Source organism: Ornithorhynchus anatinus, chromosome 3 (assembly GCF_004115215.2).
Source record: "Ornithorhynchus anatinus isolate Pmale09 chromosome 3, mOrnAna1.pri.v4, whole genome shotgun sequence".
NCBI classification, from domain to species: domain Eukaryota; kingdom Metazoa; phylum Chordata; class Mammalia; order Monotremata; family Ornithorhynchidae; genus Ornithorhynchus; species Ornithorhynchus anatinus.
In genome coordinates, this window is record NC_041730.1 from 9,558,681 (window position 1) to 9,580,199 (window position 21,519).

A 21,519-nucleotide genomic window follows, 5' to 3' on the forward strand; every position below is an offset into this window, starting at 1 on the left:
TTCCGTAAATCCCACTGGACTAGAATGAGTGGCACCCACTGAAGCCTGGAGGAAATAAGGTAAATCGCATATTAACAAAAGGAAAAACTTTTTCCTAGCGTTTGGAATGAGTAGTCAAAGGCAATGGGGCTGGCCAGACTCTGCAGGTTCAAAAGGGGTTTGGATAAATTCAAGGGCAAGTGGACTGTTAGGAGTTACTACAGGGAAAGCTGAGGGGGTAGGGGTGAGGGGGTGGGGGGGAATTGAAGAATGTTTTGAGGTTCATTCTGAGCCAGGAGGAAGGATGTCAGCCTTACCAAGAATTCTGTTGTCAGTGTTAGACAGAATACCGGGTTGGAAGGGCTCACCCAGTAATATTTCCTATATTAGCTCACTATAGCCCAGAGTATGCCCCCGTGAAGGATTTGTGTCTAAATCCCTAAAATTTTGCTCCAGATTCCACTAACTGTTAACTGTCCAAGGCAAATAATTAAAATATTTCTGTTCATATAAAAAGCAGTAATTTTAAACTTTAGTTCATTTTCTATTAGGTGTGGTATTTGTTAGGCACTTATTATGTGTCAAGCACTCTTCTAAGCACTGAGGTAGATGCAAGTTAATCAGACCAGGTACAATCCCTATCCTATATGGGGCTCGCAGTCTAAGCAGGAGGGAAAACAGGTAGTGAATCCCTATTTTGCTGTTGAGAAAATTGAGGTACAGAGAAGTTGTGTGACTTGCCTAAGATCATTCAGCAGCACATGGTGGAGCCGGAATTAGAACCCAAGTCCTCTGGCTCCCAGGCCCATGCTTTATCCACTAGGCCACGCTGTTTCCTATGTAGATAGGTCTTGGTTCCCACCCACTGCTCTCACATATCTGGGCACATCCTACTGGGTCTCATTTAAAGGTGCCTCTCAATCAATCATTTAATCAATCAAATTTATTAAACGCTTACTGTGTGCAGAGCACTGTACTAAGTGCTCGGGAGAGTTACAATATAACAGAATTGGTAGACACGTTCCCTGACCACAAGCAGCTTTTAATCTAGAGGACAAGTTTAGTCTCTCCCTTCACCACCTGCAAACCCAGAACTCCACTGGGTCCTCAACAGATAGTCAAACTTGATTGACTCTAAATGGGTTATTCAAGGCCAGCGTGAGTTCTCACCAACCGACAGAGGCCTGGCTTCTTTTCCAATGTTCCCCTCCCACCATCCCTCACTCCAAGGTCACCTCCTCCATCAGAGAGATCTATAGGCCATCTTTTATGGTTACTAAGATGGATGTAAGCAATATCCTCAGGATATATTATTCAAGCCACTTCTCCCCAGAAAAACCTGAGTGATTGACTGGAAACCGATCATTCTAGGTGTTATTTTACAGGCCCTATACACCCTTCACTTCCTTTGATAACTAAAATAGCCCAAAAAGTAACCATCCATATTTGTATACCTGAAGCTGGAAGCCTTATTCTTAGGATTGTCCTTGCAAATGAATGGCATGTCTGAAGATGACAGGCACAGCCAATTATCCAGGAGAAACATTAATTGCATGTTTCTTAATACCTATAGAATTGTAAGTGACAGTTAATTATGGAAAACAGCATTTCCCTGATCTCCTGATCAAGGGTAACCTTATGTTCTGTTTGTGCTATTATTTGTAGCTAGAAGCTCACGGGAATATTTGTTCTCACATGTGTTTTCAAGTAGAGAAGCAGCATGGCCTAGTGGATAGAGCATGGGCCGCCAAGTCAGAAGGTCCTGGGTTCTAATGACCTCTTTGGTGCACATTTGCCCTTGGGCAAGTCATTTCATTTCTCTGGGCAGCCCGTTGTTGCGCAGGGGTTGTCTCTGTTGCTGAATTGTACATTCCAAGCACTTAGTTACAGTGCTCTGCACACAGTAAGTGCTCAATAAATACAATTGAATGAATATTTAAAAAAACAAACAAAAACCTTTCTGTTTCTGTTTCCCCAAAGTCCAGGGCCAGTCCTATTCATTGAATAGTATTTATTGAGCACTATGTGCAGAGCACTGTTCTAAGCGTTTGGAATGTACAATCTACTGCTGATTACTCCAGTGGCTCATTGGCAGTGTCACTGACAGAAACCCCAGGACAGTACTAATCCCAGCCCAAAAGAGCACTATACTAAGTGCTTGGGAGAGTACAGTGCAAAGGGCGAGACAGTGTTGTGGGCAGGGAACGTGTCTGTTACACTGTTATATTGTATTCTCCCAAGAGCTCAGTTCAGTGCTCTGCACACAGTAAGTCCTCAATAAATGATTGACTGACAATCTAGAGACAGATATTAATATAAAAAAATTACAGATGAGTACGTAAGTGCTGTGGGGCTGAGGGTGAATGAAGGTCAAGTTCCCCCACCCTCAGCCCACAGCCCTTAGGTATGGATCCATAATTAATTTTAACATCTGTTTCTCCCTCTAGACTGTAAGTTTCTTGTTGGCAGGGTGTCTGTAAACCTGTTTCACTGTACTCTCTCAAGTGCTCAATACAGTGCTCTGCAGTTAGTACTCAATAAAAATAAATACCATTGATTGATCAAATGCTTAAAGGGTACAGAATCAAGAGCATATGTGATGCAGAAGGGAGGAGTAAGAGAAAAAAGGGATTAATTGGGGAAGGCCTCTTGGAGATGTGATTTTAATAAGGCTTTGAAGGTGGGGAAATTAGTGATCTGTTTTATATGGAGGAGGGGGGAGTTTCAGGCTAGAGGGAGGATGTGGGCAAGGGGTTGGTGAAGAGATAGACACAAATGAGGTACGGTAAGTTGGCAGTAGAGAAGTTGCATGGCCTAGTGGCTAGAGCCTGGGCCTGGGAGTCAGAAGGTCATGGGTTCTAATCCCGGCACTGCCATTTGTTGCTGTGGGACTTTGGGCAAGTCCCTTCACTTCTCCAGGCCTCAGTTCCCTCATCTGTAAAACAGGGTTGGAGACTGTGAGCCCCACACGGGACAGGGACTGTACCCAACCCAATTTGCTTGTGTCCACCCCAGTGAATAGTACAGTGCTTTGCACACAGTAAGTACTTAACAAAGCACTTAATCCCAGCACTGCCACTTGTCTGCTGTGGGGCCTTGGGTAAGTCCCTTCACTTCTCTGGTCCTCAGTTCTCTCATCTGTAAAATGGGGTTTGAGACTGAGGACAGGAACTGCATCCAACCCAATTTGCTTGTATCCACCCCAATGCTTAGTACAGTTCTTGGCACACAGTAAGCACTTAACAAATACTATTAGTACTACTACTACCAATAATAATGTTGGTATTTGTTAAGTGCTTACTATGGGCTGGAACTTTTCTAAGCGCTGGGGTAGATACATGGTAATCAGGTTGTCCCACGTGAGGTTCACAGTTAATCCCCATTTTACAGATGAGGTAACTGAGGCACAGAGAAGTTGTGACTTGCCCACAGTCACATAGCTGACAAGTGACAGAGCTGGGATTCAAACTCATGACCTCTGACTCCCAAGCCCATGCTTGTTAGGAGTGGGAGAGTAGGGGAAATAAGGGCTGTCCTGGAAGGCCTCTTGGAGATGTGATTTTAACAATACTTTGAAGGTGAGAACTGCTGTCTGTTGGATATGAAGGGTGAAAGAAATCCAGACCAGAGGCAGGATGTGGGCAAGGGGTCAATGGCGAGATGAGATAAGGTACAGTGAGTAGGTTGGCTTAGAGGAGTTCAGTGAGCGGGCTGGGTTCTAATGAGAAATTAGCATGGTTTAATAGGAGGGGGCAAGCTGACTGCTTTAAAGCCAATTGTAAGGAGTTTCTTTTGATGCAGAAGTGGATGGGCAATCACTAGAGGTTCTTGAGTAGGGAAACATGGATTTAAAAAAAAAAAAGGTCTAGGTAGCAGAATGAGGTATGGACTGGAGACGGGAGAGAGAGGAAGGTCAGCTAGGATGCAGATGAAGTAGGTAAGGCAGGATATAAGTGCTTGGATCTGACTGTAAACACTTTGTGGGCAGGGAATGTGTCTATTGTTCTATTGTACTCTGCTAAGCATTTACTACAGTGCTCTGTACACAGTAAGCACTCAATATGACTGACTGAATGGTAACAGTTTGAATGGAAAGGCCAGATGCTACTTTAGTACCTCTTTCACATAGATGAATGAGGGTGAACTAACAATTACATTTGTTAAGCACTTACTATGTGCTGAGTACTGTTCACTGGAGTAGATATAAGGTTATCAGATTGTCCCAAGTGGGGCTCACAGTCTTAATCCCCATTTTCCAGATGAGGTAATTGAGGCCCAGAGAATTTATGTGGCTTGCCCAAGGTCACACAGCAGACAAGAGATGGAGCTGGGATTAGAACCCATGTCCTTTGACTCCCAAGCCCACACTAAACTAGGAACAAGTGCAATGACTGGGTTGTCATTTATTAATTGGACTGAACCAAAAGATTCTTTTTGGAGAGAACATACTGGATAGTTGTTTTTTTTCAGTGGGGAAACAATACTACTAACCCTAATCCCTGTTAGCAAGTTAGTAAATAGAGGAATAAACTGAATGCCATCTAAACTAGTCCGGTGTGGTACATAGGTCATAAATACCATAATTATGATGTGGCCTTTTCAAATTCTGTTATGTTCCAACCACTGACTCAAAAGGCTACAAATGCATGAAGACACCCCAAGAGGGACACTGTCTATACAAGCAATTTAGACTTGTGTTTTTCGGCCAGGGATGTGGAACAGGGGGAAAAAGTCAAGCCATTATTTCTGCACTAGATAAGAATTTGATACAGCATATATAACTCCCAAATCAGGAAAATTCAAAAGTAAAATAATAATGTTGGTATTTGTTAAGCGCTTACTATGTGCCGAGCACTGTTCTAAGCGCTGGGGTAGACACAGGGGAATCAGGTTGTCCCACGTGGGGCTCACAGTCTTAATCCCCATTTTACAGATGAGGTAACTGAGGCACCGAGAAGTTAAGTGACTTGCCCAAAGTCACACAGCTGACAAGTGGTAGAGCCGGGGTTCGAACCCATGACCTCTGACTCCAAAGCCCGTGCTCTTTCCAGTGAGCCACGCTGCTTCTCTGAGCTCCATTATCAGCAAGGGTTATAAATAAAACACAGAGCTGTATCATCAAGATTCTTTCAAATGTAGCATAGCCTAGTGGGTAGCCTGGGTTCTAATTCTGACTCCATCATTTGTCTATTTGACCTTGGGCAAGTCAAATCACTTCTCTGTGCCTCAGTTATCTCATTTGTAAAATGGGGATTAAGACTGAGCTCTATGTGGAGGACATGGACTGTGTCCCACCTGAAATCCTGTATCTATACACTCGTTTATAGTACAGTGCCTGGAAATATAGTAAGTTCTTAATACCATTTAAAAAAATGCAGTAAAGAGCTACTAATCTTCCTTCCCTTCTTTAAGGATTCCAGCCTTTCAGCTTGGCAGTAAGGCTTGCGGTGAAAAGTCACCTTGCTTCTACCTTTGAACCAAGCATATGTTTGTGGACACTAACTCTGGAAGACTACATAGAAACCCATATATTTCGCTCTAACACTTGGTTCCTTTTATCTAGTTTGTGAAAAGAAATGATGTAAAAGATTACCTGTCCCAAGTCATTTAAAGTAGTGGTTAGAGCCAGACTAAGGGAATTTCTCTCTCCCATACACATAAAAGGGTGTCTTTGAATAATGTTCTTTGGTGAAGAACTGAAATTTAAAACAAACAGTGGATAAGAAGTTAAAAAAAAAATAATCCACAACTCTAGTAGAAGCCACATTATACTAGGGCAGTCACCTTCTTTGTAGTGTTCTGAATGGCAGTCAAGGCAGAAAGTTCACTTGTCCTTTAAGCTTTACTTGTCAAATTTCAAGACATTTTTCCTTCAGAGACTATTTGATTCATCCTTCTGAGAAGAAAGGGGGTCTACGGTGTTAATTTTTAATTAAAAAAAAATTGTAGACTGATGATCACTGAAAGGTTAGATTTAATCTGAAATCAAGCTTATAGCTTATTCTAGGCTGCTTTGTTTTTTTCCAAAATAACATTTGTTCGTTTGTGTTCCAACCATTTCAATATATTTTACATCGACTCACCAGTTCTGTATATCTATATATACACATTAATGTTAATAGCAAGCCTGTCACATGATGATCACTTGACAGCATGATTATGATTTAGTGCGCTGTGGGTTAGGACCCACCAGTAACTTCCACAACAGAGGTAAAGACCAGAAAGAGAATAAAATAATCTGAAAAGAGCAGAGAGGGTCTTTTTTCATCTAGGCCAGAGAATGAGAAAATAACTGCTTGCTCCTAGGGGTTGCAGGACCACTACTCATTTACATAAGAACGACCAAATACATCAATGAACTTAGCACAGGTTCAGAAGAATGACATGTAAGAGATATTAATGCCCCCGAGCAGGACAGTTCAATTTAACATTAAGAGTTGGATTCACTCTACTAAGTTTCTTACTTGAAACCACTTTAAGAAACTACATCTTTCCAACAATTTCAGGCAATGATTGACTGGAAATCCCTTTTGCTTTCATCATTAGAAAAAGAGGTAACCATCCTATTAGCTGAACTGCTTGTTCAATCTCCTTTTTTTCACAACAAAGTTAAATTTAGGTTCCCCCCCCACCCCCCCAAATCATTTAACCTCACTTGTAGAATAGCCAGCTAACCCACCACTGCAAAATTTATCATATTTTAATCAAGAGTAAGTGTTAACTGTAACCCAAGCGATATTGAGAATACTTACTAAAATCCAGAAGGAAAAAGCCCTCTGGGTGAGAATAACAAGACTATTCTATCCTAGTAGTAGGTGAAAGAGTGTTTACCTCAAAATGCTTTAGCTGATGAAAGTAAATATGGATAGTTAACTAAATTAAACCTATTCTTTTGTTAAACTTAAAAGCAATAATCATTACATAAAGTTCTATCACAGAGTCTTACAGTTAAAGAAAGAGGTATTTTATCATTAATGCACCATCACATTATCAAATGAACTTTTGAAAGAAGAAAATATCCAGGGCCAAATGATGGGTCACATACAGTGTCAAAACAAAAAACACCCACACAATACTACTGAGGGAAAGTTCCAAAAATGTGTGTCCCACATAATCAGGTCAGAGAGGGGAATAGGGCAGAGTGGAGGGTTGTTGATGTAAAAAGAAGGCTGGGAACTGTATTTATTTGTTTTTTGTACAATGCAACTCTTGTACACTTTACAAAAATGGATATAATCATGCCCATAAAAGTGTAATCCATGGCATCTGAAAGCAAACACTCCTTGAAATTATTTAAAAGGGCCTTTTTTTAAAATTATAATACAAAGGTCTGTGCTATAAGCAGTTCTCCACTGTGCATTATAACAATAAGGCTTACTTTAATACAAAGACTAGTTAGAGACCTGGAGTTATGACCCACTGGATTTCACAAACATCATTTTGTAATTGCTCTTCGCATCTTTTTTATTTTTGGGGTCCTCCTCTTCATCGGGCTGGGCAGGTGCTTGCAGCTCTTCAGCGGACTCCTCTTTTTCAGACTCTGAATCACTTTCAGAGTCTTCGGGACTTTCAGGATCAGGGGAATCACCTTCGTCTTCGTCATCATCATCATCTTCTCCACCCACGTCGGCTTCTCCTTCAGGATCCTCTAACTAGAATGAAACAACCAGATTGGCAAGACACCTTGATGTCACATCCCATGATCTTTTAAAAGTTTTCCATCACTGTTTTCAGGCTCACTAATGGCACCTCTTGGAACTGAATAAGAGAACTAAGTGATGAGAAAAAAACAGGTATGTTTTATAATATGGTTAGTGTATCTTTTGGTGGGTTTTTTTTGCTACAAAAGAGTTGTTGAGCAAAGGACTTAAGTTTCAATCACAGAATGAATACTGTATCTCTCCACCTCCTCTCCAAAATCAAATGCCCCTTTCAAAACCTGAGGGAAAGTATGATACAGCAGTCCCACACTAATCTGTGAACTGAAATCTTCCAGTGGAATTCAGTTATAAAGAAAACCCAATCTATTTCTGATAAATTAAAAAAAAAACCCAAAACAAAACAAAAAAAACCCACTCAATTTAACTTTGGTAGCAGTTATATTCTTTTGTGGGACTTGGGGAACCAAAGCCATTTTCCAATAATTTTCTTAAAAAAAAATCCAACTCTAGACATACATTTCTTTATAGGTACATGGGTGTGTACACGCACACACGTTTGTGTATACATATACAAAATTCCTTGAGGCCTGGAATTTTAAGAACGTTTGGATGTGGTTTGAGCAAATAATTTTGTTTTTAAATAGCTGAAGTTTTTCTTAGGCTTTATTGTGAAATCACTGAATGAATTAATAAAAGAAGATGAGGCGTCTTCTGTACATGTACCATGAATAATCAGCAATCCTGGGAATAGGAGGGAGGAGAAATAAGAAAAAACAAAACCCAAACATCAAGACTGTAAACTCGTCCTGTAAGAGTGCTGTGAGCAGGGAACGTCTACCAACTCTGATATATTGCACTCTCCCAAGCTCTTAGTACAGTGCTCTGAACACAGTAAGCACTTATTAAATACGACTGATTGAGGTGAAGTGGCCACAGGGAAGTCCAATGGAAGGCAGTGTTTGGATGTCTAATTTTCAATAGCATTTCAACAGTAAAAAAAGCTTTGCCTGTTGTGAAGCCGTGCTTCACACAGATGACATTTTCTACAACTATATGGGTATAGGGTTTCCTATTCAATTCCCTTATTCTATAAACCTGGGGCTGGACCTCCCAATTAATAAAAACAGGCTCATATACTACCTCACTGAAGCCAAGTCCACAGTGTCGTCGATATCTTCCTGATAATTTACTGTCCATACTCTGCTGATATTGGGATTCCAATTCTTCATTCATTTTCTTGTCTTCTTCCCCTGTATGTCCAGTGTACTTTGGTTATGTTTCAGTCAAATTAACAAAAATATTTGATTACACAAAATAAACCATAATACAGATGTTACAGTATAAAGGGCTGATTTTTCAGCTATGGTTACACTTTATAACTTTATGGATTGCTTTCTGTTCCAAATGCAGCAACCTACACATCAAACACTAGTTGTCAAAATACTTACCCTACACAGCGATAGATGACTTCTTGGAATCAGCAGCCCACTGATTATCAAAAAAAAACCCACCCCTCCCCTAACCCAAGTTGAATACATTTAAGTGCAGAAAGCCTTTCTGCTTCAACTTGACAACCTGAAATGGAGAGAGATGAACTTCCTTACCTCATATCTTTCAATAAACCACTAAATACCTTTTTTAAAAAAACAGTATTTGTTAAGTGCTTACTACATGCCAGGCACTGTACTAAGTGCTGGGGTAGATACATGAGTTCATGGGTTTGAATCCCGGCTGTGCCGCTTGCCAGTTGTGTGACTTTGGGCAAGTCACTTAACTTCTCTGTGCCTCAGTTACCTCACCTGTAAAATGGGGATTAAAAAACTGTGAGCCCCACATGGGACAAGCTGATCACCTTGTACTCCCTAGCGCTTAGAACAGTGCTTTGCATATAGTAAGCACTTAACAAATACCACCATTTTATTTACAAGCTAATTCGACTGGACACAGTCCTGTCCCTGTCCTATGCAGAGCTCAGCCTTAATTCCCATTTCATAGGTGAGGGAACTGAGACACAGAAAAGTGAAGTGATTTGTTCAAGGTCACACAGCAGACAAGAGGTAGAGCCGGGATTCATTCATTCAAATCTATTGAGCGCTTACTGTGTGCAAGCACTGTACCAAGCACTTGGAATGTACAATTTGGCAACAGAGACAATCCCTGCCCAACATCAGGCTCACAGTTTATGAGAACTCAGGTCCCCTGACTCCTAGGCCATGTTCTATCTACTAGGTCACACTGCTTCTCTGCTTGTAGAGATTTACACCCCTCCCCTCACCCCCCAACTTTAATTGTCCACTGGATTGGAACCTGGGATTCTCCATAATTGAAAACTGGCATAGAACAGGGCCCCCCAACTGGCAGCTGGGTGGGCGAGGTAACACTCACGGTCAGGCAAAGCACAGGGAGCGATGTGCCTGGTCTCGTAGTTGCTGTCATCGCAGTGCTGCCTAGGTGGCTCCGTGCAGAAAGACTTCTGGAGGCTGGCTCTCCGCCCTGCCTATCTGAGCTTGGCTCCACTTGTGGAGCGCACCCAGCATCATGAGCAGTGACCCTCTTGCCTGCTGAACTGGCTGATGGAGAAGGGCAATTCTAGCCCCTGGACACTGCTGTTTCAACAGTCCAGAGGTCAGACTCCAAGGACTGGGGAGTTCAGGACAATTTGGGTGTCTAGGTCCATTTAGGGCCCTCTGATTAGTCGGTTCTGAGACATAACAGTCAACAATCACTCTCCTGGGCGGGCACTGTCTATCTTAGTCTCCCTACTTGTTGCGCCCATTACCCCAGCTGGAACATGACTGGAACTGAGGGCGGGTGCAGGCGCGGGGTGTTGAGCAAGCCATCGGCGCTATAATTAATTCTTTCCTAAAGGTCTGCAGTCCTGAAATCTACCTTCAGGATGGGTGTCTCCCATCATTCCATCTGATGATTACAACATCCTTTTGAAAATGCTAGACAGCAAATTTTTTTCCAGTGCCCTGGACTCCAAGTTCTGAATATCCTCAGCATCAATGGTATTTATTGAGCACTTACTGTACAAAAGTCCATTTCTAAAAAATAGTTTCACAAGTATCTATCAAAAAGCTTCTTAGGAAGCAGTGTGGGCTAGTGGAAAGAGCACAGGCCTGGGAGTAAGAGCCTCTGTACTAAGCGCTTGGGACAGTACAGGAGAATTAGGAGCTACTGGAAAGGTACCTAGTTTACAGGATGCAATAGACAGCTAGCTTACTCACAATATACCACATACGTTCCCTGGCAAGCCAGTTTCCTAATTTCCATTTTTTTAAAATGGCATTTTTTAGGCACTTACTATGAGCCACGCACTGTATTAAGCACAAGGGTAGATACAAGCTAGTCAGGTTGGCAGCTCGTTGTGAGCGAGGAATGTCTCTGTTTACTGCTATATTGCACTCTCCCAAGTGCTTAGAACAGTGCTCTGTACATAATAAGTGAACGATAAATACACATGACTGACGACTGACCCAGTCCCTGCCCCATATGGGGGCTCACAGTCTTAATCTTAATTCCCGAAACTAGATAGTCATGTCTGACACTATTTAATGCCCTAACAAATGCTATTGGGATTTCAACAGCCTGGAGATGCCTTAAGGGGCTAAGCATGGTAAAATTAGATTACAGGTGCCCTGTGGGCAGGAACTGGGCCTCTTACTTCAGTCAAATGTTCCAGCCAGCCTAATGCAATGTTCTACAACACAAAAGGCACTCGATGTGGATGTGAAATAGCCAGGAGCTCAGAGAAGACTTGGCTGCTCTCCTTACATGTAACCAATGTTCTCCCAGAGGTGGGAAGGAGGAAGTTGATGATCACTGGGACCTTCCTCCAGCTCCTGATCTCTATTTGGCTGGCCGAGTTGCTATTATCATTTTTTTACCTATTATGCTTTACATTAATTGTAAGCCAGGTAAAACTCCTGATTTTAAAATAGAGGCACCTAACTTCAGGGAAGTACAAAACTGATTTAAAAACCTAGTCCAAACTGGTATCTTCTCCTCCGCTGCCCTTACATTAAAATCAAAATATCTACCTATATGTCATAGATTGATGTGGCTAGATTTTGTACTGAAATGTTTTCGTCAACTACAAAATGCAGTAAATCTCACAAAAGTTTCACTAAATCCCCCAGTGTGCAGACTATTCCATGGCTTGGATTCTTGAAACAATATCCGGAATAAAGAAGGTGCAGTGCATTGCAAGACTTAGGGATGATTTAAAACTGCATTTTATACTTCTAAAGTAGACAATATGTTTTCTTTCCAGATGTGTCTGCTCATCTACAAGTCAAAAATTAGTTTTCTCCAAACCAGTAATATTGCAAGTTTGACCCACAACCTGAAAATCACGTTAGAGAATCGTCACTTACCTGGGAAAAAAAAAAAAGCAAAATTAATTTACAGTTCGTCCTACTCAAGGATGCTAAGAGAGTTGTTTTCTTTAGGAAGTATACCTAGAAGTGAAAGTCAATATAGGCTACGGTAAAACACTTTAATCAATACTGCCTACCATAATCACATCAGTGTCAGATATAGGAATAGATCCAGTGCATATCCTATTGCAAAAACCACAGAGAAAGCAGCCAGCTGGGTGCTAGTTCTCATGAACCCAGTTCAATATTTCATCCAAACTGCTCTCAATTTTGATCTTATAACCACCTTCATTCATAAAATTGGAGCTTCCTTTGGAAGCAACAGGAATTCCCAAATAAATGCAAATTGAGGATTAGGTTTTAAATCAACATTCCTTATTTTAGTTAAATTTCATATTCTCACCTGTTCTGAAGTGAGATGTTGATCTGTGATCTCCAATAACAAGACGACCAGTGTGTTCTTTCTATAATGAAAATGCAGTTTGTTTTTAGATGACTGACCTTAATACAAGCCTTCTAATTTGATACCCACAAATAAATGATCTATGAAGAAAAAAATCATATTAAAGGCAGGAAAACTTCCCACAAGCTGGAATTTAACCTAGCTTGATACAAATGAATTACATTTTTGCTGAGTGGTGGGAACCATTATACTTATAGATTATAATAAATGTAATTAGCAGTATGTTCCAGCCTATTTTTTACATATTAACCAATCATAATAATCGACTGCTTACTGTGTGCAGGGCACTGTACCAAATGTTTGGGAGAGTACAATATAACAGAGTTGGTAGATATGTTCCCTGCCCAGAAAGAACTTTCAGTCTAGAAGACAACACTGACATGTTAACTTTCACTTTCAATTCACTGGGCAGATAACTGAATTCAGGATACATGGCAATGCCTAAATACACCTAAAACCAATATCTGAAATTATAATAGGGTAAACAGTAAATAGTTGTGCCATATTTCATATCCTTGGACTTTGTTTTAATTTTAGTCAAGAACTCAATAACTATTCTATGTCGTTCACAAATAACTTTAGCTAAAGATCACACAACTCATTAAAATCAAATGCTGAGGATGAGAGCTGATCTCTTTTGACTTGGAGCAATGTTAATCAGATAATTGCAGAATTCCTGAAAGTGCAAATTGTCTTCTATTATTAAATAGTTTTGGATATACCATATAAGCTATTAAATCAAAGCAAACATCAGTACTTCTACGTTTCCTCTGCAGGCATTATCTTAACAAGCCTACTTCCTTTGGCTTCTCCTTTACTTTTATAATGAGCAATTAAGGCACTAGTGTTTTAGAAAATGACTTTTCATCCCAAAGGTCACCTTGCCCATAAGCCTGCTAATGTTAAGACTTCCCATAGTAAAAATAAAATTTTCTCTAAACAGATGAAAAATTTAAGCTATATGAATATGTCTTTTTGGTTGCAAAGTTTTCCTTAAATCACTGTGGTTCCTTTTCAATGTTTATTTTAAAAATTAGAGGGCATATTTTCACCTGACCTTACCTTTCCTGCTCCCATTAGCCTCAAGAACTTTTGTTTCCTTTCTTCATTGCCCAAATCTGCTGCTTCCCAATTACTGGATCCAAGCTAGACAAGAAATTAGCCAGTTAGTTTCCTTGGACAATTTATACATTTGAAAATTAAAAATCAAATTTTAGATAAGCACATTTCTGTCAAGTACACATCAAAACCATTTATAAAGTGTCAGAGCATAGTCTAAATTATACCAATTCTCGTCATTTCTGGATCTGTGTTAAATTTGAGTATGTATACTTTGAATAATACAGTTCATGACTGTGAGCAATTTTTATGAGAAGAGTACTAAGTGCTTGGGAGAGTACAATATAACAGAGTTGGTAGGTAGGTTTTTTTGGTCCATGTCATGTTTTGATAGGGGTGTTGAATCATGATTTACCCTGAAATGATTATGTTCAGAATTTACATTAAGATGGTAAGTTCCTCAAAAAACAAAAACTGCGTTTTAATTACATTAACAAGCACACAAAACTCATAGTTTAAAGCCTCATAATATTTGGGATCAAAGCTGGACACAATGGGGAGAGGCCAAAAATAATCCAGATTTCTATCATATATAAAGCCTGACTTTTTAAACAGAGAAAAATACAAGGTGCAAATTAGCTGAAACAGGAGGCTGTCCTAGGAATCAGTGGTACTGTTTGAGTGCTTCTGTGTGCAAAACACTGTACTAAGCACTTGGGAGAGTACATCACAACAGACTGTAGATTCCACATGAGTTCTAATCCCAGTTTTGCCACTTGTCTGCTGTGTGACCCTTGGCAAGTCCCTTCACTTCTCAGTGCCTCTGTTCCCTCATCTGTAAAATGGGGATTAACACTGAGAGCCCCATGTGGAACAGGGACTCTGTCTAACTTGATTATCTTGCATCTACCCCAGTGCTTAGTACAGCTCTTGGGATATTTGAAGTCCTTAAAAAAATACCATAAAATATTAAAAGTAAGAAAAGTTAGAGCATCCATTTCAGGCTGTCTTCCTTGTAAATTGAAAAGGGAAAACAAAATTCAATTCTCTTGTACTGTTTTGGAAATCTGTGAATTTACAAAGCCTCCTCCCCACTTAATTTTTACAAAAAAAAAAGCTTCACTTATTTTCTTGATTTCTAACCTTGTAAGTTATGTCAAGTGAGAGCCAGTACAAGGATAATATCAATGGCTTAGAACATTACAGATATGTTTTTAATATGTATGACTATTTTACACAAATTTAAAATATATAGCAAGAGCTGTTCGCAGACTCATGATGCAACTGGTTCCTGAATAACTGTCTCTGAAGTCAAAAAGCCGGCAGAGACAATTTTCTTATAAGCACGATATCACAAATGGGGAACTGGTTCCTGAATCATGGTTGAGTTTCCAAATTTTACCAAAATTATCCAGAGTTGTGAACTAAATTATAGATTCATTCATTCAGTGATATTTATTGAGTGCTTACTGCGTGCAGGGCACTGTACTAAGCGCTTGGATATGTTCATACCAAATCTAGGGGGTGCACAAAAAAAACTGAATTTTACTTCAGTCTAAGTAAAATGGATGAGTTGCTCTGCCTGGTGACCCAATGGGTTGATTAGTTAAGGCTTTCCCCCGGATCTCACTACCATCCACCCTCTTTCGACTCCCCTCACCACTTCATCCTTTAAAATTGGTTTCCCCCACAGCTCCCAGGTGATCTCTTCACCCATGTTTGAACTAATGCCATAAAGAAGACTAGTGTTGCGAAGTCAAAACGGATGCACTGTAAAGCTGAAATGGTGTAAATTTAGAAACTTTAAGTGTCATTCGTCTTAAGATATCTTAAATTGAAGACTGCCTGTACTAATATTTGGTTTTGTTTCTATCGCCTCAAAAACATCTTCTGTTTCTAGATAAGCATCATTCAATTATTTAAAATTTCCACTCTCCAGAATTTGGATAAATCTCTACAGTATTGACAATTAAAAAGCAGTTCTCAGAGCACATGCTCATATTTAGTAAATGTTGGTGTTAATGTTAGATAGGATAAGGCAAGTGGACCCTAAAAAAACTAATGTATCAACTCAGAAATAATGTTTACTGTTTTCTAATTAAAAAAAGAACACTTCAGGAACTGAATTCAAACAGCATTGCAAATATTATACCTTTTAGGCTGGCAAATGTGAAAATCTTAGCCTAAAATCTTCCACGGCTGACCCTTCTTATTTTTGTTTTCCAAACTCGTTTTGTTTCCTCTTCTTTTATGATAATTAGCCGTGAGAAGCAGCATGGCCTAGTGGAAAGAGCACCGGCCTAGGAGTCAGAGGACCTGGTTTCTGATAACTGTCTGCCAGATTGAACATCAGTTCTATCAGAACATCAGTCTGCTGAAAGAACATGGGCAAGTCACTTGCTTCTCTGTGCCTCAGTTATCTCATCTGTAAAATGGGGATTACGAATGTGAGCCCCATGTGGGACAGGGGCTGCGTCCAATCTTCCTATGTGACTAGTTTGAATCTACCCCAGTGCTTAGTGCAGTGCTCGGCATGCAGTAAGCACTTAAATACCATTAACCCCTCCCCCCTCAAAAAAACACCAGTGGAATTCCTTTCATCAGGAGTTATATATTGTTGAGATGGAGGAACAGACTGGTAACACCTCCAGGAAAGCAAGGTTTGACTCTCCAGAACACCGCTGCTAAGGTAGATTTTACTGGGAAAATAGTGTGGCAATTATTTCAAATTTTAATGGTCAGCATAGATGGGGAAGGCAATGAAATACCTTTTGAAATGGAACTAGGTCGGCCATTGCCTAAACAAGAACTCAAACCAAGAGCACTCTTGAATTGCACTGCATGCGCATAATGGTACTCAAATACTGTTGACTCACAGCCTTAATTCTAGCACTTTCGCTCATAGAGACGATAATGCCTTAAATTCATATACAATCAACTCCTGATTGTAATAGCAAGGGGATAGGAAGGACAAATGGACTCCTCCTAAACCCAAATAATCAAAACTTCCTTTTCCAAAAAACCTTTCACAAAAGGTGCTAACAAGTAGAAAAAGTGATTGATTGAGTTTCCATCTACTTTCCCTTATCCTGCACAATTTCTGGTGCTAATGAGCTTTGAAACGGCCAACACATCAGCAGTAGCAGGAGGGAAAAGTAAAACGCATGGATAAAGCACTAACTGTATAATCATCTTTTGAATAATCTTCAATTGATGGGGAATAAAAAGCTCTTTTCCCACCCAAGGAGTTTAGATACTCACCATATATTCCTGTGATGCAGGAAGGTATTTCCCCATTTTACAGATAGGAAAACTTGGGCAAATAATTTGAACTGAGAGCAGGTGTGTCCTAATAATAATGATAAAATGGTATTTGTTAACCACTTACTATGAACTAAATGATGGGGTAGGACACAGTCCCTGTCCCACACTGGGCTCACCCATTAAGGAGAGCTGGGATTAGAGTAATAATAATTGTGGTATTGTTTTTTAAGACCTTACTATGTGTTACGCACCATTCTAAGCACTGGGAAAGACACAAGATGATGAGTTCGGACAGAGTCCCTGTCCCATACAGGGCTCACAATCTAAGTAGGAGGGCGAACAGGTACAGAATCCCCATTCTACAGATGAGGTAACTGAGGCCCAGGGAAGTGACTTGCCCAACGTACCACAACAGGCATGTGGCAGAGTCAGGATTAGAACCCAGCTCCTCTGACTCCCAGGCCCACGCATGCTCCTTTCCACTAAGCCACACTGCTCCTCTAGTGGACAGCAGGGACCCGATATTAGGAAATCAGGGCTTTAATCCTGGCTCCATCATCTGCCTGCGGTGTGCCCTTCGGCAAGAAAATTAACCTTCCTGTGCCTGTTTCCTCATCTGTAAAATGGGGATAGAATATGTCTTCTCCCTCCCTCTTAGACTGGGAGCCCTGGGTGCAAAAGGGACTTGTGTTTGACCTGATTATCTTGTACCTAACTACAGTACTTGACAAACAAATATAATTTAAAAACAAAACACCCAACTTATCAGCCAGATCTAGAGCCCGGACCTTTTGACCAGGCAGTAGCCTCTGGTGATTTGGGTAAATTACATAAACTTTCAGTCCCTGTTCTGGGAAGTGGAAAATATCCTTGATTTATTTTATACATGAGGTGAATAAAGAGAAGGACAAAGACCGTTTGGCTGATCATTTTATGATTCCTAGATAGGAAATCAACTCCATCAGAAAATAAAGGCCTCTGGACCTTAAATGGTTAAATACGAAGGACCAATCTGTTAAAACAAAATAAAAAACTTGGAGATAGGGATTGCTGTACTGTACTTTCCAAACGCTTAGTTCAGTGCTCTGCACATAGTAAGCGCTAAGTATATGACTGAATGTGTGACCTTGGGCAAAACACTTAATTTATCTGTGCTTCATTTACCTCATCTGTAAAATGGAGATGAAGACTGTGAGCCCCGCGTGGGACAACCTGATTACCTTGTAATAATAACGATGTTGGCATTTGTTAAGAGCTTACTATGTGCAGAGCACTGTTCTAAGCGCTGGGGTAGATACAGGGTAATCAGGTTGTCTCCCTCCCAGTGCTTAGAACAGTGCCTGGCACACAGTAAGCACTTAACAAACGCCATCATTATTATTACGAATGAATGAAAAACACTGTTCCTTGATACCTGCTACTAGATCCAAGGCTGCTTGCCCCCCCCCCCCCCCCCCAACACAGTACAATCATTACATGCCCGCGCCTCCTCCCTGCAATCACAATTCTGGCACCAGAACTGCCGACTAACACCACACAAAAATGTTGTATTTGATTTGTGCGGGCGATTTTGATATCGGTGCTATTTTGGGGGGTGGAAATGGGCGACGTCTCAATGGCCGGGTCCGACACCGACTGCCCCCGCTGCAAAACAGTCGCCGCTCCGGTTCTGATCCTAAATTACCGCCAAAGCACCCGTTTGCTACAGCCCCCAAAAGGCTTTAATCGAGAAAAGGGAGGGCGCCGCCGTCATTCATTCAATTCAATAGTATTTATTGAGCGCTTACTATGTGCAGAGCACTGTACTAAGGGCTTGGAATGAACAATTCGGCAACAGAGACAGTCCCTGCCCAATGACGGGTTTACCTGACCCCGGGCAGATTGGGGTGACTCTGCAGTCCCCCGCCCCCATTCATTCAATAATATTTATTGAGCGCTTATTATATGCAGAGAACTGTATTAAGCGCTTGGAAGGGACAATTCGACAACAAATCGAGACAAATCCTGCCCAATGATGGGCTCACAGGCTAAACGACTAAATTCAAACCTGTGGATACGGACGCCCCTTAAAGTCCTGCTCCTGCGGCTCGTCCTGTCCCACCTCCTCATCGCCAGGCCAGGCCAAACCGGACCAATCCAGGCCAAGACAAGCCAGGCCAAACCAGACTAAACCAGGCCAAACCAGACCAATCCAGGCCAAACCGGACCAATCCAAGCCAGGCCAAACCAGACCAGGCCAAACCAGGTTAGACCAAGCCAAACCAGGCCAGGCCATGCCAGGCGACCTCGGGCGGCGGAATGGCCGGTCCTGCCTCCCCGAAAGAAGGACCTGAAGGACCCCGTTGGCCCTCCTGGTCCTGGCGATATAATAATAATAATCATGTTGGCATTTGTTAAGCGCTTCCTAAGTGCTGAGCACTGTCCTAAGCGCTGAGATACAGGGTCATCAGCTTGTCCCACGTGAGGCTCCCAGTTAATCCCCATTTTACAGATGAGGCCCAGAGAAGTGAAGTGACTTGCCCAAGGTCACAGAGCAGACAAGTGACGTGGCCGGGATTAGAACCCACGACCTCTGACACCCAAGCCCGGGCTCTTGCCACTGAGCCACGCTGCTTCGATAGCCAGCCTCAGACCCCTGGGACGGGATAATAATAATGTTGGTATTTGTGAGGCGCTTACTAAGTGCAGAGCACTGTTCTAAGCGCTGGGGTAATAATAATGTTGGCGTTTAAGCGCTTACTACGTGCAGAGCACTGTTCTAAGCGCTGGGGTAACAATAATGTTAGTATTTAAGCGCTTGCTAAGTGCAGAGCACTGTTCTAAGCGCTAGGGTAAAAAAAGGATGGCATTTGTTAGGCGCTTACTATGTGCAGAGCACTGTTCTAGGCGCTGGGGTAAAAAGGTTGGCATTTGTTAGGCGCTTATTCTGTGCAGAGCACTGTTCTAGGCGCTGGGGTAATAATAATGTTGGTATTTGCTAAACGCTTACTCTGTGCAGAGCACTGTTCTAAGCGTTGGGGGAGATACAGGGTGATCAGAAAGAGCTGATCAGAGCAGACGATGGCGCCTCCTCCCTGGCCCACCTTGCCATTCCCTCCTCCGCGCGCCCTTCTTTCCTGGCCGGGCCCGGCCGGGCCGCCCAGGCCTCGCTCTCCCCCCGCACCGCGACCCCGCCATTGTTATTTACATCGTCGTCAGGGGACGCCGAGCGCTTCACCCCGTGAGGGTGGGACTCCCGGGCCGCGCTCATCTTGCTGCGGAGGCCGGCGAAGCAGCCGCCGCCCCAAGGCCTCAAGACGCTGCTCGGCGCCCACACTCCGAGGCCGCTCCGGCCTGCGCCCGCTCCTCGCCGCGCCCGCTCACCGCCGCTGCGTCAAGGGGAGGGGGGGGGGAGACGGAGCGGCGGGGGATGCTGGGGGTTGTAGTTCTCCGCCTCGGCGCCGGCCTGGGCCACTGCGCGCCAAAGACTACAAATCCCAGAAGGCTCTGCGGCGGGGCTCCCCGAGGTGGCGGGAAGGGCCCTGCGTGGTTCCGCCTCTTCGGATTAAATCCCTGGGGCCTGGTCGAGGGGGGGGTGTCGATGATGATATGGGCGGAGGCTCAGTTGATAATGATAATGTTGGTCTTTGTTCATTGCTTACTATGTGCAGAGCACTGTTCCAAACGCTGGGGTGATAATATTGGCATTTGTTAAGCCCTTCCTGTGTGCAGAGCACTATTCCAAGCGCTGGGGTGATAATATTGGCATTTGTTAAGCGCTTCCTGTGTGCAGAGCACTGTTCCAAGCGCTGGGGTGATAATGTTTGCATTTGTTAAGCGCTTACTATGTGCAGAGCACTGTTCCAAGCGCTGGGGTGATAGTGTTTGCATTTATTAAGCGCTTACTATGTGCAGAGCACAGTTCTAAGCACTGGGGTAATAATAATGTTGGTAATTATTAATTATGCTGGCATTTCTTAAACGCTTACTGTGTGCAGAGCACTGTTCCAAGTGCTGGGGTAATAATAATGTTTGCATTTGTTAAGTGCTTACTGTGTGCAGAGCACGGTTCTAAGCGCTGGGGTAATAATGTTGGTATTTGTTAAGCGCTTACTGTGTGCAGAGTACGGTTCTAAGCGCTGGGAATAATAATGTTGGTATTTGTTAAGCGCTTACTGTGTGCAGAGTACGGTTCCAAGCACTGGGGTAATAATAATGTTGGTATTTGTTAGGCGCTTACTATGTACAGAGCACTGTTCCAAGCGCTGGGGTAATAATAATGTTGGCATTTGTTAGGCGCTTACTATGTGCAGAGCACTGCTGTAAGCGCTGGGTAATAATAATGTTGGTATTTGTTAAGCGCTTACTATGTGCAGAGCACTGTTCCAAGCGCTGGGGTAATATTGTTGGTATTTGTTAAGTGCTTACTATGTGCAGAGCACTGTTCTAAGCGCTGGGGTAATAATGTTGGTATTTGTTAAGCGCTTACTATGTGCAGAGCACTGTTCTAAGCGCTAGGGTAGATACAGGGTGATCAGGTTGTCCCACGTGGGGCTCACAGTTCTTCATCCCCATTTTGCATTTGTTAAGCGCTTACTATGTGCAGAGCACTGTTCTAAGCGCTGGGGTAGATATAGGGTGTCAGGTTGCCCCACGTGGGGCTCACAGTCTTCATCCCCCTTTTACAGATGAGGGAACTTAGGCACAGAGAGGTGAAGTGACTTGCCCACAG

At 42.3% G+C, this 21,519-nt stretch overlaps 1 protein-coding gene across 1 annotated transcript; it reads right to left on the minus strand.

Annotated features, from left to right (window-relative positions):
* Positions 1 to 5,933: 5,933 nt before the first annotated feature.
* C3H11orf58 (chromosome 3 C11orf58 homolog) lies at positions 5,934 to 20,058 on the minus strand. The gene is made up of 5 exons (XM_001510132.6): positions 19,996 to 20,058; positions 13,548 to 13,631; positions 12,426 to 12,486; positions 8,781 to 8,890; positions 5,934 to 7,631 (listed from the first exon to the last, which is right to left on the minus strand). Exons 1-5 carry the CDS (start codon positions 20,056 to 20,058, stop codon positions 7,389 to 7,391), a joined length of 561 nt encoding a protein of 186 aa, XP_001510182.2. The 3' UTR covers positions 5,934 to 7,388.
* Positions 20,059 to 21,519: the final 1,461 nt, after the last annotated feature.

What these genes read in the sequence shown, in the direction of transcription:
- C3H11orf58 (XM_001510132.6), bottom strand. Translation starts at nt 20,058, where the DNA reads ATGAGCGCGGCCCGGGAGTCCCACCCTCACGGGGTGAAGCGCTCGGCG. An exon ending in AACATCTCACTTCAGAACAG is followed by an intron (nt 8,891 to 12,425) that starts GTGAGAATATGA and finishes CTGGACATACAG; the next exon opens with GGGAAGAAGACAAGAAAATG. An exon ending in GTGGACTTGGCTTCAGTGAG is followed by an intron (nt 7,632 to 8,780) that starts GTAGTATATGAG and finishes GTTTCATTCTAG; the next exon opens with TTAGAGGATCCTGAAGGAGA.